The sequence below is a fragment of the Sceloporus occidentalis genome, unplaced genomic scaffold, assembly GCF_023333645.1.
Source record: "Sceloporus occidentalis isolate IW3139 unplaced genomic scaffold, rSceOcc1.0.p SCAF_28, whole genome shotgun sequence".
Taxonomy (NCBI): domain Eukaryota; kingdom Metazoa; phylum Chordata; class Lepidosauria; order Squamata; family Phrynosomatidae; genus Sceloporus; species Sceloporus occidentalis.
In genome coordinates this window covers 6,933,888-6,949,888 of record NW_028317008.1, presented here as the reverse complement: position 1 = coordinate 6,949,888, position 16,001 = coordinate 6,933,888, and the positions used below count along the sequence as shown (strand labels likewise).

Below are 16,001 nucleotides of genomic sequence, written 5' to 3'. Positions count from 1 at the left end.
CTAAAATGAAGTGGGTGCCAATCTCCGTCACTTTGGTATGGCTTTCTGCTTTTCTTTCCAATATAAGATGTCTGTTTAAAGAGATAATAATGCCCTACATTATTCTTATCTATATCGCTGTCTCAGTTTGATGATAGGAGCTGGTAAGAATCAAGTATAGGGATCATTTATGGCTTAAGCAGAAACATCTTGGATTTACCTGCTGACTCACGCAATATAAAAATGCATATAATAAATAAATGCTTACAAATGCATGTTAATTGTTATACTAAACACAAATCCACATGTACCAGTGCACTGAAAACAAAAATTAACAAAGATTCTCTAAATTACCAATAATAAAAAATCTAAAATGAAAACAATTAATAAAACAATTGTACTATTGTAACTCTCAATTACTAAAAATCCAGAACACAAGTAAACCATCCAGATGACTCATGGAGCCTCGGAAGACCTACAGTGCACTCAGGTAAACCAGGTATGTTTAATGGCAGACACCATTAGCCCAGTTGTTATTGTAATGCTTGACTAGCTTTTTATGATATACACTATGGTAGCAGACAATATTTGCAGACACGGCCGAGTCTGTTTATTAAGTCGTATATTTTATATCTAGAACCCATTCACTAAATTTTTTTTTACTAATTGCCCTTACCTGCTCCTTCTTATTCTTACTATTTCTGATTTATGGACACTTGCCAGTTTTAAAAAAAAAATCCTTGGATGTTTGAGGGATTTTACCCTCCCAGTCTGCCACGTTCATAAAAACCCTCATCTGCATTGGCTTATGTAGATTGCAGCATCTGAAACCAGCAGTAAGCTTCATTAATTTTTAAAACTATGTGACCTCAGTGCAGTTTACAGAGTGTAAACATAATCACAAATTAGATGGTAGAATACTGCTGTTTAATATTGCATATACAGTGTGAACAGCATGTTCCCGTGTCACAATTGGTGATTATAAAAACACACTGTTGAAATAATGTATGGATCCTACATAGCCTACAGGCTGTCTAACCAGCCTTATTCAGTAGGCTATTATGAACTCATTGTGTTGAACTCAAACCGCATCTTCTATAATATTTCCTGGGCAAATACGGTATACATTTAAATGTGAAAATGAGCATTCTTACCTACAACCTAAAATATGTATACAATTGGTCCGCTCTATTGTTCTACTTCCGTACCCTCTCCTGCCACTGTGAAGATTGTATCTCAATATTTATTACCGTGTGTCTGGTACAGCTGTGACACTAATCTGTCTGCACAGAACAGTTGAGAAGGGGTGGTAGAAAAGAGAAAGAGAGCCTGCTGACTTCTAGGCTGGGAATCAAAACCTGAGGCCAAGTCAAGGCTGAATAGATATGACACCAGTAAAAGCATCAAAGCTCTGCCCTTCATCAAGGGGCATTACAAGGCTTTCTTTCATTTATTTTTTTTTTATGAAAAAGTAGGGAGCCTCGCTGAACTGTGTCAAACAGAGAACTACCTTATACAGGCTTCTGGTGTCTGCCAATCAACCCATGCAGGGTACAGGTAACTATTGTTCCCAGAAAGACCTGAAACCAGGCAGCTCAGACTGTGACAGATTTCTGCAAGTCAAAGCCCGTGTCTCAAATATAACCCTGTCTGAGGAGCACAAAGCACCTTACAATGTCTGTCTGTCTGCCTGCCCTCCCCACCCTATCAAGCCACCCATCTATCATCCACTGGTTTTTAAATTAACTGTGCTTTTTTCAACAATCTAAATTCAGGCATCTCACAAACTTTGTAAGGGCATCAGACTAATTGCAGCCTTGTGGATTAGGAGCATAGACAAAGTATAATTTAGCCATTTTATGTCAAGCCCCACTGACATTTTATATATTGCATTCCCTCTACACAAACCAGTTTGAAGCTAATTAAATCATGGAGTACTTGAGGGGTAAGCACTGGCAAGGTACTGTGTACCCATGCATAGCAACAGACACACGGTACACCTAGAATGCTCCACAGGTTACAAGTGTGTTTATTAATTTATTTTCTTTTATAAAATTAACAATTAACCGTGTGTAGTAATACCCAATCTTAGTGTATTTTCATTATTTGAATATATATATGGAAATACTCTTTTTTCAATAATTCAAGGACTAGAAATTTGCAGTCGCATTAAGGATGCATGTCTTACAAGTGTTATGTTATGTACAGATACTTTTATCTACAACTTTAAATAAAAATATCAAACACCTGCTGCTATAGATTGACTATAAGGTTTTATTTAAATTATCCATGGCATTTCAGTTCTTTCATTGAGACGCTCTACTATAAAATGTAGCACAGAAACTGTGACAAATTACACAATTATTGCCAGCATGCGAGGGGAAATCTATATCGCGCGCTAGACTAACAAAGTATGTTTAACGCACAGTGTTAGCTGCAGAGTGGAATTCCACGGCTCCAAATGCATTCTTTTGTTTAAGCAGTATATAATCATAGGGATAAACAAACAAGCCTAATTTCCACTGAAATCAGGCACTGTTGCATGCAAATGTAAAAAAAATAAATTACAAATATTCCACAAAAGGACATGCCTGTCACCTTCACTTATATGGATTTGTAATCTATTCACACATAGCGTGAGATGGACAGAGGATTACCTATCTCCAGAGGGGATAAAAGATATATACTGGAGAGTGCAATATCACAATGCAGCAAGGGAACAGAGGATGAAGTGGGCAGTTGTACACTAGAGAACTAGATTGCTCCGTGAATTATTACATTATCAAAGCACAGAGGGTTAACCATTACAACACAGATATATGTGTTTGCATTTTAACTCCATAAAAGCTTAATATGTAAAGGACTGTGTCTTGTTCTAAAACTAGCATGTCACTGGTATCGCTGGGTTACTGCTTCTACAACCCCGAATAACCCTGCACAGGTTATGTTTTGCACTAGGCAGAAATTAAACCACAGATCTGTTTTTGAGCCCTCAAACCGACTTATCTTTCACAAAATATTAATGAATATTTTTGTTTCTGCCCCATTAGGAAACAAAATTAGGTTTCCATGTTGGGAGCCATAAATAAATTTTAAATCAGCATAAAGGTAATTTCTGTATTATACATCTATAGAAATATAGGTTCATCAAAGAGAAAAAGAATAGCTAATAGATTTATTTTTCAGACCAGGCTCAGCAGTGATTTGGAATCTGCATGATAAACGTGCACTTGCTTAGATTAATGGAGCCTGAACCTGTTGCTGAAAAGAACTGGAAGCTAATTTGCTGCGTTAACTACACGGCTCATGTATGCTGTGGCTGATGAAGAGAATGGAGAAAACTGAATGGAGGCATGCACATCTTGAAGCAATCGAGTTAAACAGAGAAAAATACTAATTAGGAACTTATTAATGAAATATATATATATAAAAATATTTTTTAAATATAATTGACCCCATATAAGTTTGTGGACTAGTTTGAAAACCCTGCCTTGCCTCTGATAATAGCTTGCTGACCTGCAAACACTCACCTATCTATGTGTCCTTCTGTAGGTGTTCTTGGTCTTGAGAGGCCATGTGTGGAGTACCTTGATGGAGGAAACACCACACCGAGTACTGCTCTGGTGGCTGCATCATGTTCTCTTCTGTCTTCTGGTCCAGAATCTTTGGGTCAGAGTAAAAAAAAAAAAAAAAAAACATAAGTTACTTGATGATTTTAATAACAAATAGGTAAAGAAGACCTAATTGGTAAGGCAAAAACTTTTGTTTTACATTACGCATTATCAAGTACTGCTGACATTGTTTGGTGTTAGTATGAATAAACAATAATATCTGGTATGATAAGTAAAAATGTTAAGAATAATATGAATACATACATAATATGTATATAAAGCGTGTGCTTTTTTATATTATATTTTTTTTATATTTATATTTTTTTTTCCTGGTTCAGTTTTCATGTAACCCTTTATAAATACAAAACCAAAATAAAGAAAAAAGTAATTTAAGTTTTAAATTAAAAAAAAATCTTACAATTAAGAAAAAACTAAAAAAATAGTATATTCAAAAAATGTGTATCGAGATGAATCCTTTTCACTCACCAAGATATTTGCCGTTTCTTTTTTTCTTGGTTTTGTCAGAGGATGTACGGATTTCAGACCGGCTATACCTTCTCAGCTCCCCTAGCTCCTCTCTTGCAGGTGTGTTGAGAGAAAGACCGGCTTTGTCTTGAGAGAAAGACAGTGGACTGTGTAAGCCGAGGCTCTCTGCATTGTCTGGTGATGTTGGAAAAGCTCGGAAACTCCTACTGGGAGACAGGTATTTGCTGCAGTCTGCAATCCAAACAGGTTGAATTGTGCTCTTGTAATGATAGTCGCCCTGGTTTTTGTGTCTCAGAGTGTCTGTGCACTGAATCGAGGGATGCCTCTTCTCCTTACTATTTATTTGCTCCTGGATTGGAGGGAGAGGTTCTGAGTTTTTCAGTCCAAGATCAAAGGCAGGCATGCAATTGGATGATGCGCTGTGTTCTGACTGGCATTCAGTTCCCTGGGTTGCTGCATTGCTGAAAAACTCACAGTGGTCTTCATTCCAGGAGCCAGCAGCTCTGCGAGATTTAAAAAAAAATAAATAATCATTTAAGAAGCAGACTAGCTTTTTACTCCACCCCTATTTGCATTCTTTTTCCCCCTAGTACCGAATAGTAGCTATTTCGACGGTGGAAACACATAATAAAGACAAGGTTAGATGTTGTCAAAATAGCATAATCTGTGATAACAAAACAAAAAATGATAACATCATACAAATTATGAATTGTATTTCCCTGCAGTCACAAACATCAGAGATTTACTTTAGAAAGAAATCTGTTAGATCCTTCCTCCGGTTTCCATAGCGATTTCATTTTTCCCCCTTTTATCGCAGATTGGCTATAGAGCTGAAAGCCTTTGTTGTTTAAAAGGCTTATGCTACCAGCTGTCAATAGAAAAAACAAGTAAACACAGTATGTTGAATGCCGCCAATATTTTTAGGTTGTGGTATGTACTGTTACATGAATTAAAATAGAATTGTGTGAGTGCATGGGGTTTGTAAGAATATGTCCAAAGCTTTAACCCTTTAGGGACCACTGTGGTGCAATGCTTTAGCTATTAGGTTGTTAAAGTGTTAATAAACATACCCCTATGAAGATACCATGTTTCCTACTCATCTTTAAAAAAAATGCAGGCATATAGGTATATAAAATGCACGCACTTGCATTAAAACAATACTTATAAGTCTTGCTTAATGCCTACAGCTGTCTAACATAAAGACATGAAACCAATTAAACACAACAATGACTATAACAGATCAACACATCAAATGTTTAATGCATTTGCCTGTCAAACATTCAGCCACTGGTCGTATAAAACATAGAATTCCCAAGTTTTTAAATTCTAATTAAGACCAGTTTCTAATCCTCACTTCTAAAGCACTTTAATAACCAAGGAACTGTAGGTTGCCGGTTCAACTTGTAGGTTATTAAATTCAAGTATAAATGTCTTCTCTTTCCAATGAACAATTGTCTTCACATTAAATATATCGATTTTGTGTCATCAGTTGATATATGCTTCACAAATACACTGCCAGCACTGGGAATGCATTACAAATGAACTGCACAGAATATGTGCAATTGCATCCTTATCATAAATGTAAGTTGTATGCATTTTGCATAAAGCAAATTATTGGGTGGATCAAATGATCACTGTATTTAAGATATGATCTGGAATCTGAGAATTTGGTGATGTACACTTAAAATATACAATAATGTACAATAAAATATGCATAAAAATACTGATTAGTAGCATCTGCTAGGGTATTTTATTCTTACTACAGCCTGAATTATCCAGTGGTGATTAGCAATTATGTTGATGATCGTATATAAATTTAGCTACAAGTCACCAAATTACTTTCTACTGCCTGGATATTATGTCTCTATAAATCTGAAGAATTTAGCAAATTATTTGTGTAATGTTCTGAAAATGTAATAAATCTTTTTTTTGTCATTGTATTGTTCTGAGAAAGGTTTAATCTCTAGAACAAACAAACCTAAATGCAGGAATATAAAAAAATAGTTAAAGTATTTGTCTATTAACAATGCAAGATAAGATAGTTTTCTTTAATTTGAAGGTTAATACAAAGAATAATTTTTCTCTGGTTATTTATGATGTCATCTCTCTGGATGCAACTTAAGGAACCTTTAAATGAATCGCCCAAGTTCATCTATTAAACAGAATGTCTTAGTAGCCTTCAGCCATGTGTAGGCATGTGAGATGGTCTAATGATTTCAAAAGACAGAGGAGTGAAATGATCAACAGTTGGTTTACTATTGCAGACATTTTAAAAATGGATAATGTCAGGTTCATTTATCACAAATATATGTACGTGGGAGAAAGTGTTATATATTGGTGAACATCTGTATTTTCCCTTCTCCAGACAGCAGGTATTTTAGAGCTATGGTGTCTAAGCAAAAACCCAAAGGACATGCTTATTAAGGGCAGTTAATTCACATAAATAAAAGATCAGTTTGACGTGCCGAAAAAGTGAACACACATCAGGACAAATGTGACAACACATACTGGATAGACCAAGAATAGCGCATAGATTTTAACAGCTTTCTGTGTACATGTTGGGTACTTACTGGTGTCAAATGAGACACAAATTCTCAAAAGTGCTAAGCAAGCTGAAATCTGATGGCACAGAAAGGTCTCCCTGATTTACGGAAATAAAATACTGTCACCCAAACCGGAAAAATGACAAGTTCCAAGTTCTAATGTATTATAAAGATTATATTTGTCAAGGGGTACGATTTTTAAACATTCTGCGCTATATGAGTTTGCTTGCATTAAAGATTTATCAAAACAGTAAATGTATGGTAGTGAACAGACCACCCACTGTTGGACATAAATAATCTATATTCCAAATCACTCTTCCAATAACCCCTTTCTTGGCTGCCTACCTTTCCTGCATCCTCCATGTAAGATTAACTGCAGAACAATAGTACTGATCTCCAATGACTTTACAGCTCCCTGATCTCCACTGCCCGCAACAGAGGAACAATGGGGCAGGAATGAGAGACCAGTAGTCAAGACTGTCCAACTGGAATACTTGGGAAGTATGCAAGAAGGAAACCATTGGGATTTTGTGTTATAGTTGAATAGTCGACACAACAAAGATTAGTGAATTAGTGCCATACACAATTATCAGTGAATTAGTGCATTGGACTAAACAATAAGTGTTAATGTGCTTGAATGAACTTGTCGAGAGCAGTGTCTCATCTAAAATACCTATAGTATGTGGTGCCAACATGAAACTTTAACCCCTTCTGGTCCATGGCTTTTTAAATACCATTTTTATATGTGTAGTCCAACACTTAGTATGAATAATTTATTTTAATAAACTGGCAAAAAATACAAAAAATCCACACTTTTCATAGATTTTCCTGAATAACAAAAATACTGCTAAAATTTTATAATTCAAGTGTCCTCATTTTGGAAATGCCTCATTTGTATTGAATTTCCATATGTTTTGATACTTATGGATCAAATATAGTTCCTATGCTAGGTTGGTAACTGGAATACTGAACAAAGATGCCAAATACACCCACAAAAGTATATATTTGTATGAAACTCGGGCTATGTTGCTAGGAGCATTTGGCCACTTGTCATGCAGCCATTTGGCCACCAATCACTGCCAAAGTGTGTTACTTAGGATTTTTGGAATTTGTGGAAGCTACTGGTTATGAATTGGAACGTGCCCAATACCGTTTCCAAATGTGAAATTTGCACATTACCTTTTGCTGGCCCTATGGCTCATTTGGGATTGTTTTGCAGCTTCCAATTCACAACAGCCCACAAAAGCATATATTTCTAGAAAGCAAACATCCTAAGATATGCGCTAGGAGCACTTGGAGACTTGTCATTAAGCCCTTTGCCCACCCATCTTTGCCAAATGATGCGTAAGATTTTTGTGCACAGGTTATGTGCAGTGGCTGCGTAATCCAACAAAACATGTTCACAAGTATCTTCAGACTTTTGAAATATTTTGCGGATATTACAGCCAAGGGCAGATCAGGTCAGATGAGGCCCTGGGGCTACACTGTTACAAGGGGCCCCTTCAAGAATAATATATATATATTATTTATTTATTTATTTATTTTTTTTAATTCACCCATACACAGTCACATATCAGCCTGGGAATGGAAAGCTCAAGATACTATCATGTCAAGGAATCATATTCAAAAGGACAGGAAGAAGCCACAGACAAAGGGGGGCATCATGCAAAGCATGATAGCTAACTGAATGTCCACATGTACCCAGGCAGCCATCAGACAAGAAAGTATTAAAAAAAACCTTTGCATAAATGTTGTGGAAGCTGCTTTTCTCCTTGTGCTGCAGCACTGATATAGAGAGACACGCAACAGGCAAAATGCACATACATGCATACATACACATGTTATTATGATTATAATTTTATTATTTATTATTACTATAGCGCCATCATATTCTGCAGAGCTGTACAATGCATAAACAAGACATAATTAGCGCATAAGAGAGATTTCAGCGCATAAACACACACAACTAGATGCTCACTGACTTCCATAAACACAGCTCCTACCTACAGGGTATCTCTCTTCCTGAGAGTGTCCTCACACACGATTCTTACCTTTTTCTTTAAAAAGCCATGCAGCTTCCACATACTGCCCACAACGTAACTAAAAAAGGAGCCTCCTTTAGGCTGATCATGTCCCATGAGAAGAAGTAAGAAGCAGGAAGTTGACTCTGTCATAACTGATACCCAAATGGAATCTGCCTATGTTTCTGCAAATACACTTGAGCAGGAGAAGGCATGTGCACCAAAGTCCCCATCCCATCTGGGCTCCCACATCACCCAGCACACTAAGTACTCAAGGGACACTGTGTTTTCACTCAACAGGATTTCACTGAAAATACAGCATGATGCTGATTCACAAAAATGAGAGATTGTAGGTGTGTTTGCAGGAGAGGTTTCAATTGGTCAATTGCATTATAAAGGGCCAATCAAGTGCGATCATCCTGCAGAAAGGGCTGACATGGCCCAGCATACTCCATACGGTCAGGCGACTTTCAAGAAAACTCCACCATTAACAACATCCGCTAAAAGGCCAGCTCAGCTCTTCTTGCAGAATCAACAGGGTTGGCTCTTCATAACACAAAATGAAACTACGACTCTTCTGTTACCCCCCATTTTTAGTGAACACATGTTCCTTTGCGGTTTAAAATTCCTAACATGGCAAAAATCCAAAAATGCCAAACTTATATTTATAAAACAAGCCTAAAAGGGATTCTCTAGGAACATCAACTTTGGTACATTTCTTCAACAAGTGATCTTAATACAAATCTATCCATATGGATGCATGCACATGCTGAGGAAAGGATATGGGAAATATACGTTTCCTACTTTAGAATTCATAAGAATTATTAAAGCAAGGAACTGAAAACTATATAAGAACAGTTTGAAATTTGGCTGTATAATATAAACTTAGTAGCTGATCAGCAGGTAAGAAAAGTACGGTTGCTGCCAATTCACCTGAAGCGGCGAGTTCATCATCAATAATGTTCTATTTTCAGTTTATTGTCCTTAAAGCACCATAAAACGTTGAGTTAAATTCAGCCTTATGCAGATGAACACTAATGAAATCGGAATGTGTAAGTAGCAAATGCTCCATGTATAACTGCAATAAAAACTGAACAGATTGGAAAACATTTATTGTAAACAGGTGGAACCGCCCTTAATTGCATATTAAAAAATGTGTACTTTATTTTAATAAATTCATATTACTCTTTCGCAAAAACCATAGCCCATTTATAATCTGGTACTCCCTAAAGAGACAGGTGTCATACACCACAAACAATGCAGCTGCAGGTCGGTTTATCATATCGGATTTGGAAAAGAGAGGACCCCAGCGATTCCGCAATTTGCACAAGGTGCAAACTGAATGCATCCTGATTTATTAAACCCACGTTATAAATGAAATATTAAATGTGTTAGTCAACTCTGTCAAGGACACAATAGTTGAATAAGTAAGGCTAACTTTGTGTGTCCAACAATTTACAATTAATAGATGCTAAACCATTGCCTTTATCTTAACGTGACATACAGACAAACAAAATGCTTTGCACAGGTTGTAATGATCAAGTCATACATCAAAGTCATTTAATTTTTGCAGACAAACATTTTCTCTGCGTGTTTCCTTTGGTAAAACGATCAACGTACTGTTTGTTTTTGTTTATGTTGAAGCTCGGCTGGGACACCAAGGGTAGCTTCTGACACAGAAGCAGAGCATGGTGATGTTGCATTTTCTTCTTAACATGGCGCCCCTATACAATTCCAATGTAGTCACATCTCTAACCCGCCGTATGGAAACCCCAGCACAGGGAATACCACGCAGTTTTGAACTATACAAAGTTTGTGATTCCAGAAGTCTTGTCAATCTGTTCATGCCATTACCAATACGTTCATTACCTGAGTGTTCCTCTGTGACTAGGTTTAGCCATTACATGTTTCCTGAAGCTAACAGAGGTGGCCCAGCAAAAAAAAAAACACAGCTGCAGGTGTACTCCCCCAACACAGAATAACGGACAGTAATTAAAAACCTGCACAGGCTACCCCTGCTGAACACACATACGAGTAGCTCATTTTTCTTAGTAGGTCTTAACTTGTTCCATTATGCACAGACTATTAAAGGGGAAGTCCCATTAAAAAATTATAAAAAGGCACTGTTTTCCAAAAAAAAGGTAATTCCTGAAAACAGCAGACAAAGTTCATGGTTAATCAGTGTCTTTAATGAGCGTACTTTCACTAATATTATATCAAGGAAGAGAATATGAGGTGCTTTACTGGTGTTCACTCTTCTTCAGTTAAATTATGTGAAATCTATCAAAATGACATTAATTTATACAAACAGAGTAAACCTTTTAATGACAAAACATGAATATTGCATGCGTGGGGTGAGAAAGAAAGTAGAAGCAAAAAAGGTTTTCCACTGTTAAATTGTAATAGATTTTCAAACATAAGGCATATATAAACCAATTGTAGTGATGGCAGGTAGTAAAACGGTTAAAGTAAACTGCCAGTGAAGGCCATCTGAAGGTACAGAGGATTAAAGCACCATGATGCATTAAAGGCCACATAAGAACCACCCGTGAGTGATGACACAGATGCAGAATGTTGCTTGTCAGAAGCCTGTGTTCCGATTGATTTTTCTTGCTAGAATCGATCATTATGACAGGAAGCAGAACTTGTAAATAAGATAGGTGCATATTTTTTTAAACACAGGGTCGCACAAACTTGTTTGAAAGATAATGTCTGTGCTTACACACTGATATGTCTTATACATTTAGGTAAACAGAACAGGCTCAATGAAAGGCAGGTCTGAAAATACAACTTAAGCAAATTCCAAGTTCTATGCGAAGTTGCTGCACACCCATGGGTGCATCCAAATGCAGAGGGTGGGAGGGTTTGGTAAATCCACTGAGCCACTACCAGTTTATGTTCAAATCATGGTGAGCTGCCGAATTCAATGGGGTTTATTCACTATGAATAAAGAAGGGCAAATACTGGCAGGTTTATCCAGCTAGATTGACTGAGCTGCCCCTGTATAGTGCAAGAAGATTTATAATGAGGAGATTTAGAGGAAATCTTGTTGATTTACATTATACAGGACTAGTCAAGCACTCCCTGTATTGAAAGCTTGTTAGGGCTTTACACTCATAATATAAACTGAAGTCAAGAAGTCGAAATTACAAATCTCCTGCAAACTATTTTAACTTTTCCAGGTAAAAACAAATCACCCAGAACTTGCACACCCTTGCCTGAAACTTGCAGAATTTATAGCCATAGACACTCAACAAGTTTTGTTGGAAGTGATAGAATGCAAGGGCATGAGACCCAGTGAAGTCTGCTCAGTTAAGTTAACTCTTCACTTCTTCACTTCTCAGTGAACAGACCCATATGTGCATCATCATTAAACAAAAAAAAATGTATTAACAAAGGTGTATAAATTAATACATTACAAAACATAATCTGCTGCAAATTTTGATGAAGTTTTAATCATGGGAGATTTTAATTAACAAGAATTGTGAACAACTAGTTCCGCTAAGGGCAGCACATTTATTAACCTGCTAAATGACAAATTTATGTCACAATTAGTATCTACCTCCAACCAAAATGGATGTTTGTCTGGATCTAGTAATAACCAACAATTTGAGTTTATCTCAAATACCCAAGTAAGAGATCACATGGTTTCATTTGAGATTAATTTTTTAAAAAAAGGGAATTGCTAACTATTCCACCAAAACACTTTTTCACAGGGTTAACTTTGACAGGCTAAGGGCATCTATAGAACACAAAGACTGAGATAGATTATTTTCAGAACTAAACACACAAGACAAGTGGAATACCTTTAAGCACAAATTACACAATTACACATATCAATGCATACCTTTGGGAAACAAATATTAAAGAAGCAAACTTAAACCAACCAGTAATGTAAGACATGAAATAACAATTGGCATTCAAACATTATAAAAGTAAGGGATCAGCAGCATCATTTATAGAATACGAACACGCCAACAAAGCCTGCAAAAAAGGCGATTAAAATGGCTAAATTGGAAAATGACAAACTGATTGCTAAGGAGCGTAACCCCCCTCCTAAAAAAAATTAAGAATATAAAAGGAAGAAAAGCTTAGGGCAGAAAATGCTGGTCTTTTGTTATCTGAAATGGGAAATTTGGTTAGTGAGGACAGGGAGAAAGCAGATATTTTTTATAACTTTTTTCATCTGTTTATACCAAGGAAGAAACGATGGTTGAGGCCTTGCTGGCTGATTTTATGAAAACATTACAACAAACATGGGATTGGCTGACACAGGAAAAAAAAAGTGCTTAAGCAATTAAGCACTTAAGGTAGAAAAGACCCCAGGGCCAGATGGTATACCCCCAAGGGCAAATGTAAAGGTATGCATTATGGAGAAAATAATAACAATGCAACAAATACTTTAAATGGAATCTCCCTGGGAAAAAAACTACTAATGAGAAGGATTTAGTAATAATAATAGACAAATTAGCACCAATGTGTAATGACAGTCAGCAGCTGCAATGTCCAATAAGATATTGGCATGTATAAAATGGGGTATTGATTCACGGGAGGAGGATACCATGGTGTTTCTTTACAAGTTAATGTTGAGACCTCACCTTAAATATCCGGTGCAATTTTGGGCACCAGTCCTTAAAAAGGACATTATAGAACTAGAAAAAGTGCAAACTAGGGGTACAAAATTAATATGGGCATAGGACGACTCCAAAAGTTGCACTTGTATACACTAGAAAAAGGGCGTCTTAGAGGGGATATTATAACATTCTATAAATATGTACAAAGAACAAGAGGTCACTCTGTAAGCCTGGAAGAATGGATATTTCACAGGCAAAAGGAAGGGATTCTTTCCAGTAAGGGCAATAAAGATATGAAATCCACTGCAACAAGCGGCTGTGCTATCAAATACATTGAATGCATTCAAAAGAGCTCTGGATAAATAAAAATATAACATGCAGGGCCATAAATAATAGAATAAACATTAGTATTTAGACCTTCTTGATCCAAGGAGAAATATGATTGACTTTTGAAGTCAAGAAGGAATCCCCCCTCAAGTGCAAAAGTCTACAAATAGCTTAATTGGGCCTATTTTTCCCCTCTTCTGGATTAAAAGCAGGAAGGATAGGTAGAAGGGTTGAACTTGATCGACTTAGGTATTTTTTCAACCTTAATTACTATGTTACTAAATTACTATCGCTACTTTAAATGTTATACATCCGCTTTACCGCATGGAGTCTATGTAGACAGTCACAGATTTGCACGCTGGCAAACCACTGACAGGACCATTCCATTGCTTGATAGGATGATTAGACCACTTTTCAAGCTTTGTACCAGAACCAAAAAAATGTTTTAGGGTTTACTAATTCAAGGGGGAGTTTATAGGAAGGGCTGCTGCTTCAAGTCGCCTGTGTTAAAGGACCGACCCTGAGATCTTCTCCTGCCTGAACGGTTGACATGGTACTATATAAAGGATGGTTAATCGTGAGAGATCTCTTGATGGTTATCTCATTTACTTTAGTATACTATTTGCAGGATCAGGCCATTCATTTGCTACCATTTAATACCGTAATGAAGATATTATATTACACAAACCATTGATATTTACTTAGATATTCAAATGATTGTGCATGTAAAATAAATTTCTACAATTTATTACAGTATGCTGGGTTATACTTATTATGGTTTTTTTCAAGAGAAACTCAGTGGGGTTAGTGCTTCATAATGATTGTGAATACTCAAATGCTCAACTATCCCTTAAAACTGCTGCTATAGTATTATAGCAACCTAATATGTCTTTAGCCCTAGTAACCTACAATGCTTATCCCCTCATCAGCTAATACTGCTTGAAATGACCATTTATCATCTGGCAATCATTTGGCGATCTGGGTTAATCCATTTTCTTGAAAACATAAAAGGGGTTTACTGCTTGAAATAAGGCTTCATAGAATCATTTTTGAATTTTAAGAACTGTCATGGGATGACAGGGGGCATGGAATGCATAGACACTTTTTATTTTTTATGGGGTGTTATCTGAAATCTTAAATGGATATAAGCTGATGACTTTGACTTCCCAATAGAAACCAAATATCGCAAATACTTTCTACAATAAAGGATCATGGACGTCACAAAATAGACTTCTGCTCACTGGAGAAATAGAAGGCGGATACTGCAGTTCACATTAGGTATGTTCGCAATTTTTCTTGTCCATTAATACATGACTAATAGATATAAAACTGAATTAAATATGTGAAGAAACTACCTAAACATGAATAAAGAAATGATGTTCTCCACAAAGAGATTGTTTAAAGTATTTAATATAGAGTATGTGATTTATGTCACGTCCTATGGATTTCCTGCAATGATATCTCCAGGACTCAAAAATGAATAGCTCATCCTTATGAGAAAATGTATAAACACTATATACATCTCCACAGAATATAGTATTTTTTTATGACATTCATCTATAATCCATTATTTTATTCCCCATAAGCACCATGAATACTACACGCTTAAAGAAGTGTGAACCAATCCTTTAGAAGATAACTAGTTGAGGTGTCATTATCAGTATAATGCTTCATTCACTTTTAATGTTTTATTGATTTGTGTTTTTGTGTGATTTGTTTGGCACACTATTATTATTAGTATTAAGCAATAATTCTGTATCAGTTTGCTTATGAAATACCAGATTGATGAATGAAAAATGGGCATCTTATTTTTCAGACCATCCTTACACATTGCATTTTTTCCTTTACGTGTTTTTCTTTTTTTTAAATAGAATACATACAACTGTTGAGGTGGTAAATATTATCCCAAGGCTGGTCTTAAATGGTCCCATTAACAAATGGGAGCTTCCATGGGCGTAGGAACCGGGGGGGACGGCGGGGACAGATCCCCCCCAGTAACTCATGCGGGGGGGACCGATAATTAAGAAATCCCCCCCAGGGCCGTAGGAACCCCCCCAATAGAAACGCCGCAAATGCGGGCCGCGAGACCTCGAGGTGCGGCCCGCGTAAGATCGGCAGCCAGGGCAACCGATCTTACGCGGTCCGCACCTCGAGCCCTGCTACTTACCTGTGGGAGGGTCTTCTGTACTGCACAGAGGAACCGGAACCCAGCAGAGTTCACGTGACATTACATCACATCTGTGCAGTACCAGAGAACCCAGAGGGAGGCCGCGCCCTCTGCTGAAGCCTGTGAGAGGCATCGAGGAGCTGCAGTGCAGGTAAGGGGGTGGGGAGGGTGTTTGAATCAGTATGCGTGATTGAGGGAATGAATCTGTGAATGAATGAGTATATGAATGAATGAGTGTGTGTGTGATAGCATGGATGTGGAAGTGCTGGAACCTAGGCATGATGGGACTGTGA

General features: G+C 36.9%; 1 protein-coding gene across 1 annotated transcript in view; it reads right to left on the bottom strand.

Annotated features, from left to right (window-relative positions):
* LOC149299757 (dynein axonemal heavy chain 3-like) overlaps window positions 1-16,001 on the bottom strand; it is a 498,381-nt gene that overhangs the window by 393,423 nt on the left and 88,957 nt on the right. The window contains exons 7-8 of the mRNA XM_089486039.1: window positions 4,077-4,579; window positions 3,510-3,642 (exon numbers count right to left, since the gene is read on the bottom strand). Of these exons, the coding sequence (XP_089342165.1) occupies window positions 3,510-3,642; window positions 4,077-4,579 (636 nt within the window). The remainder of the gene's footprint in view (window positions 1-3,509; window positions 3,643-4,076; window positions 4,580-16,001) is intronic.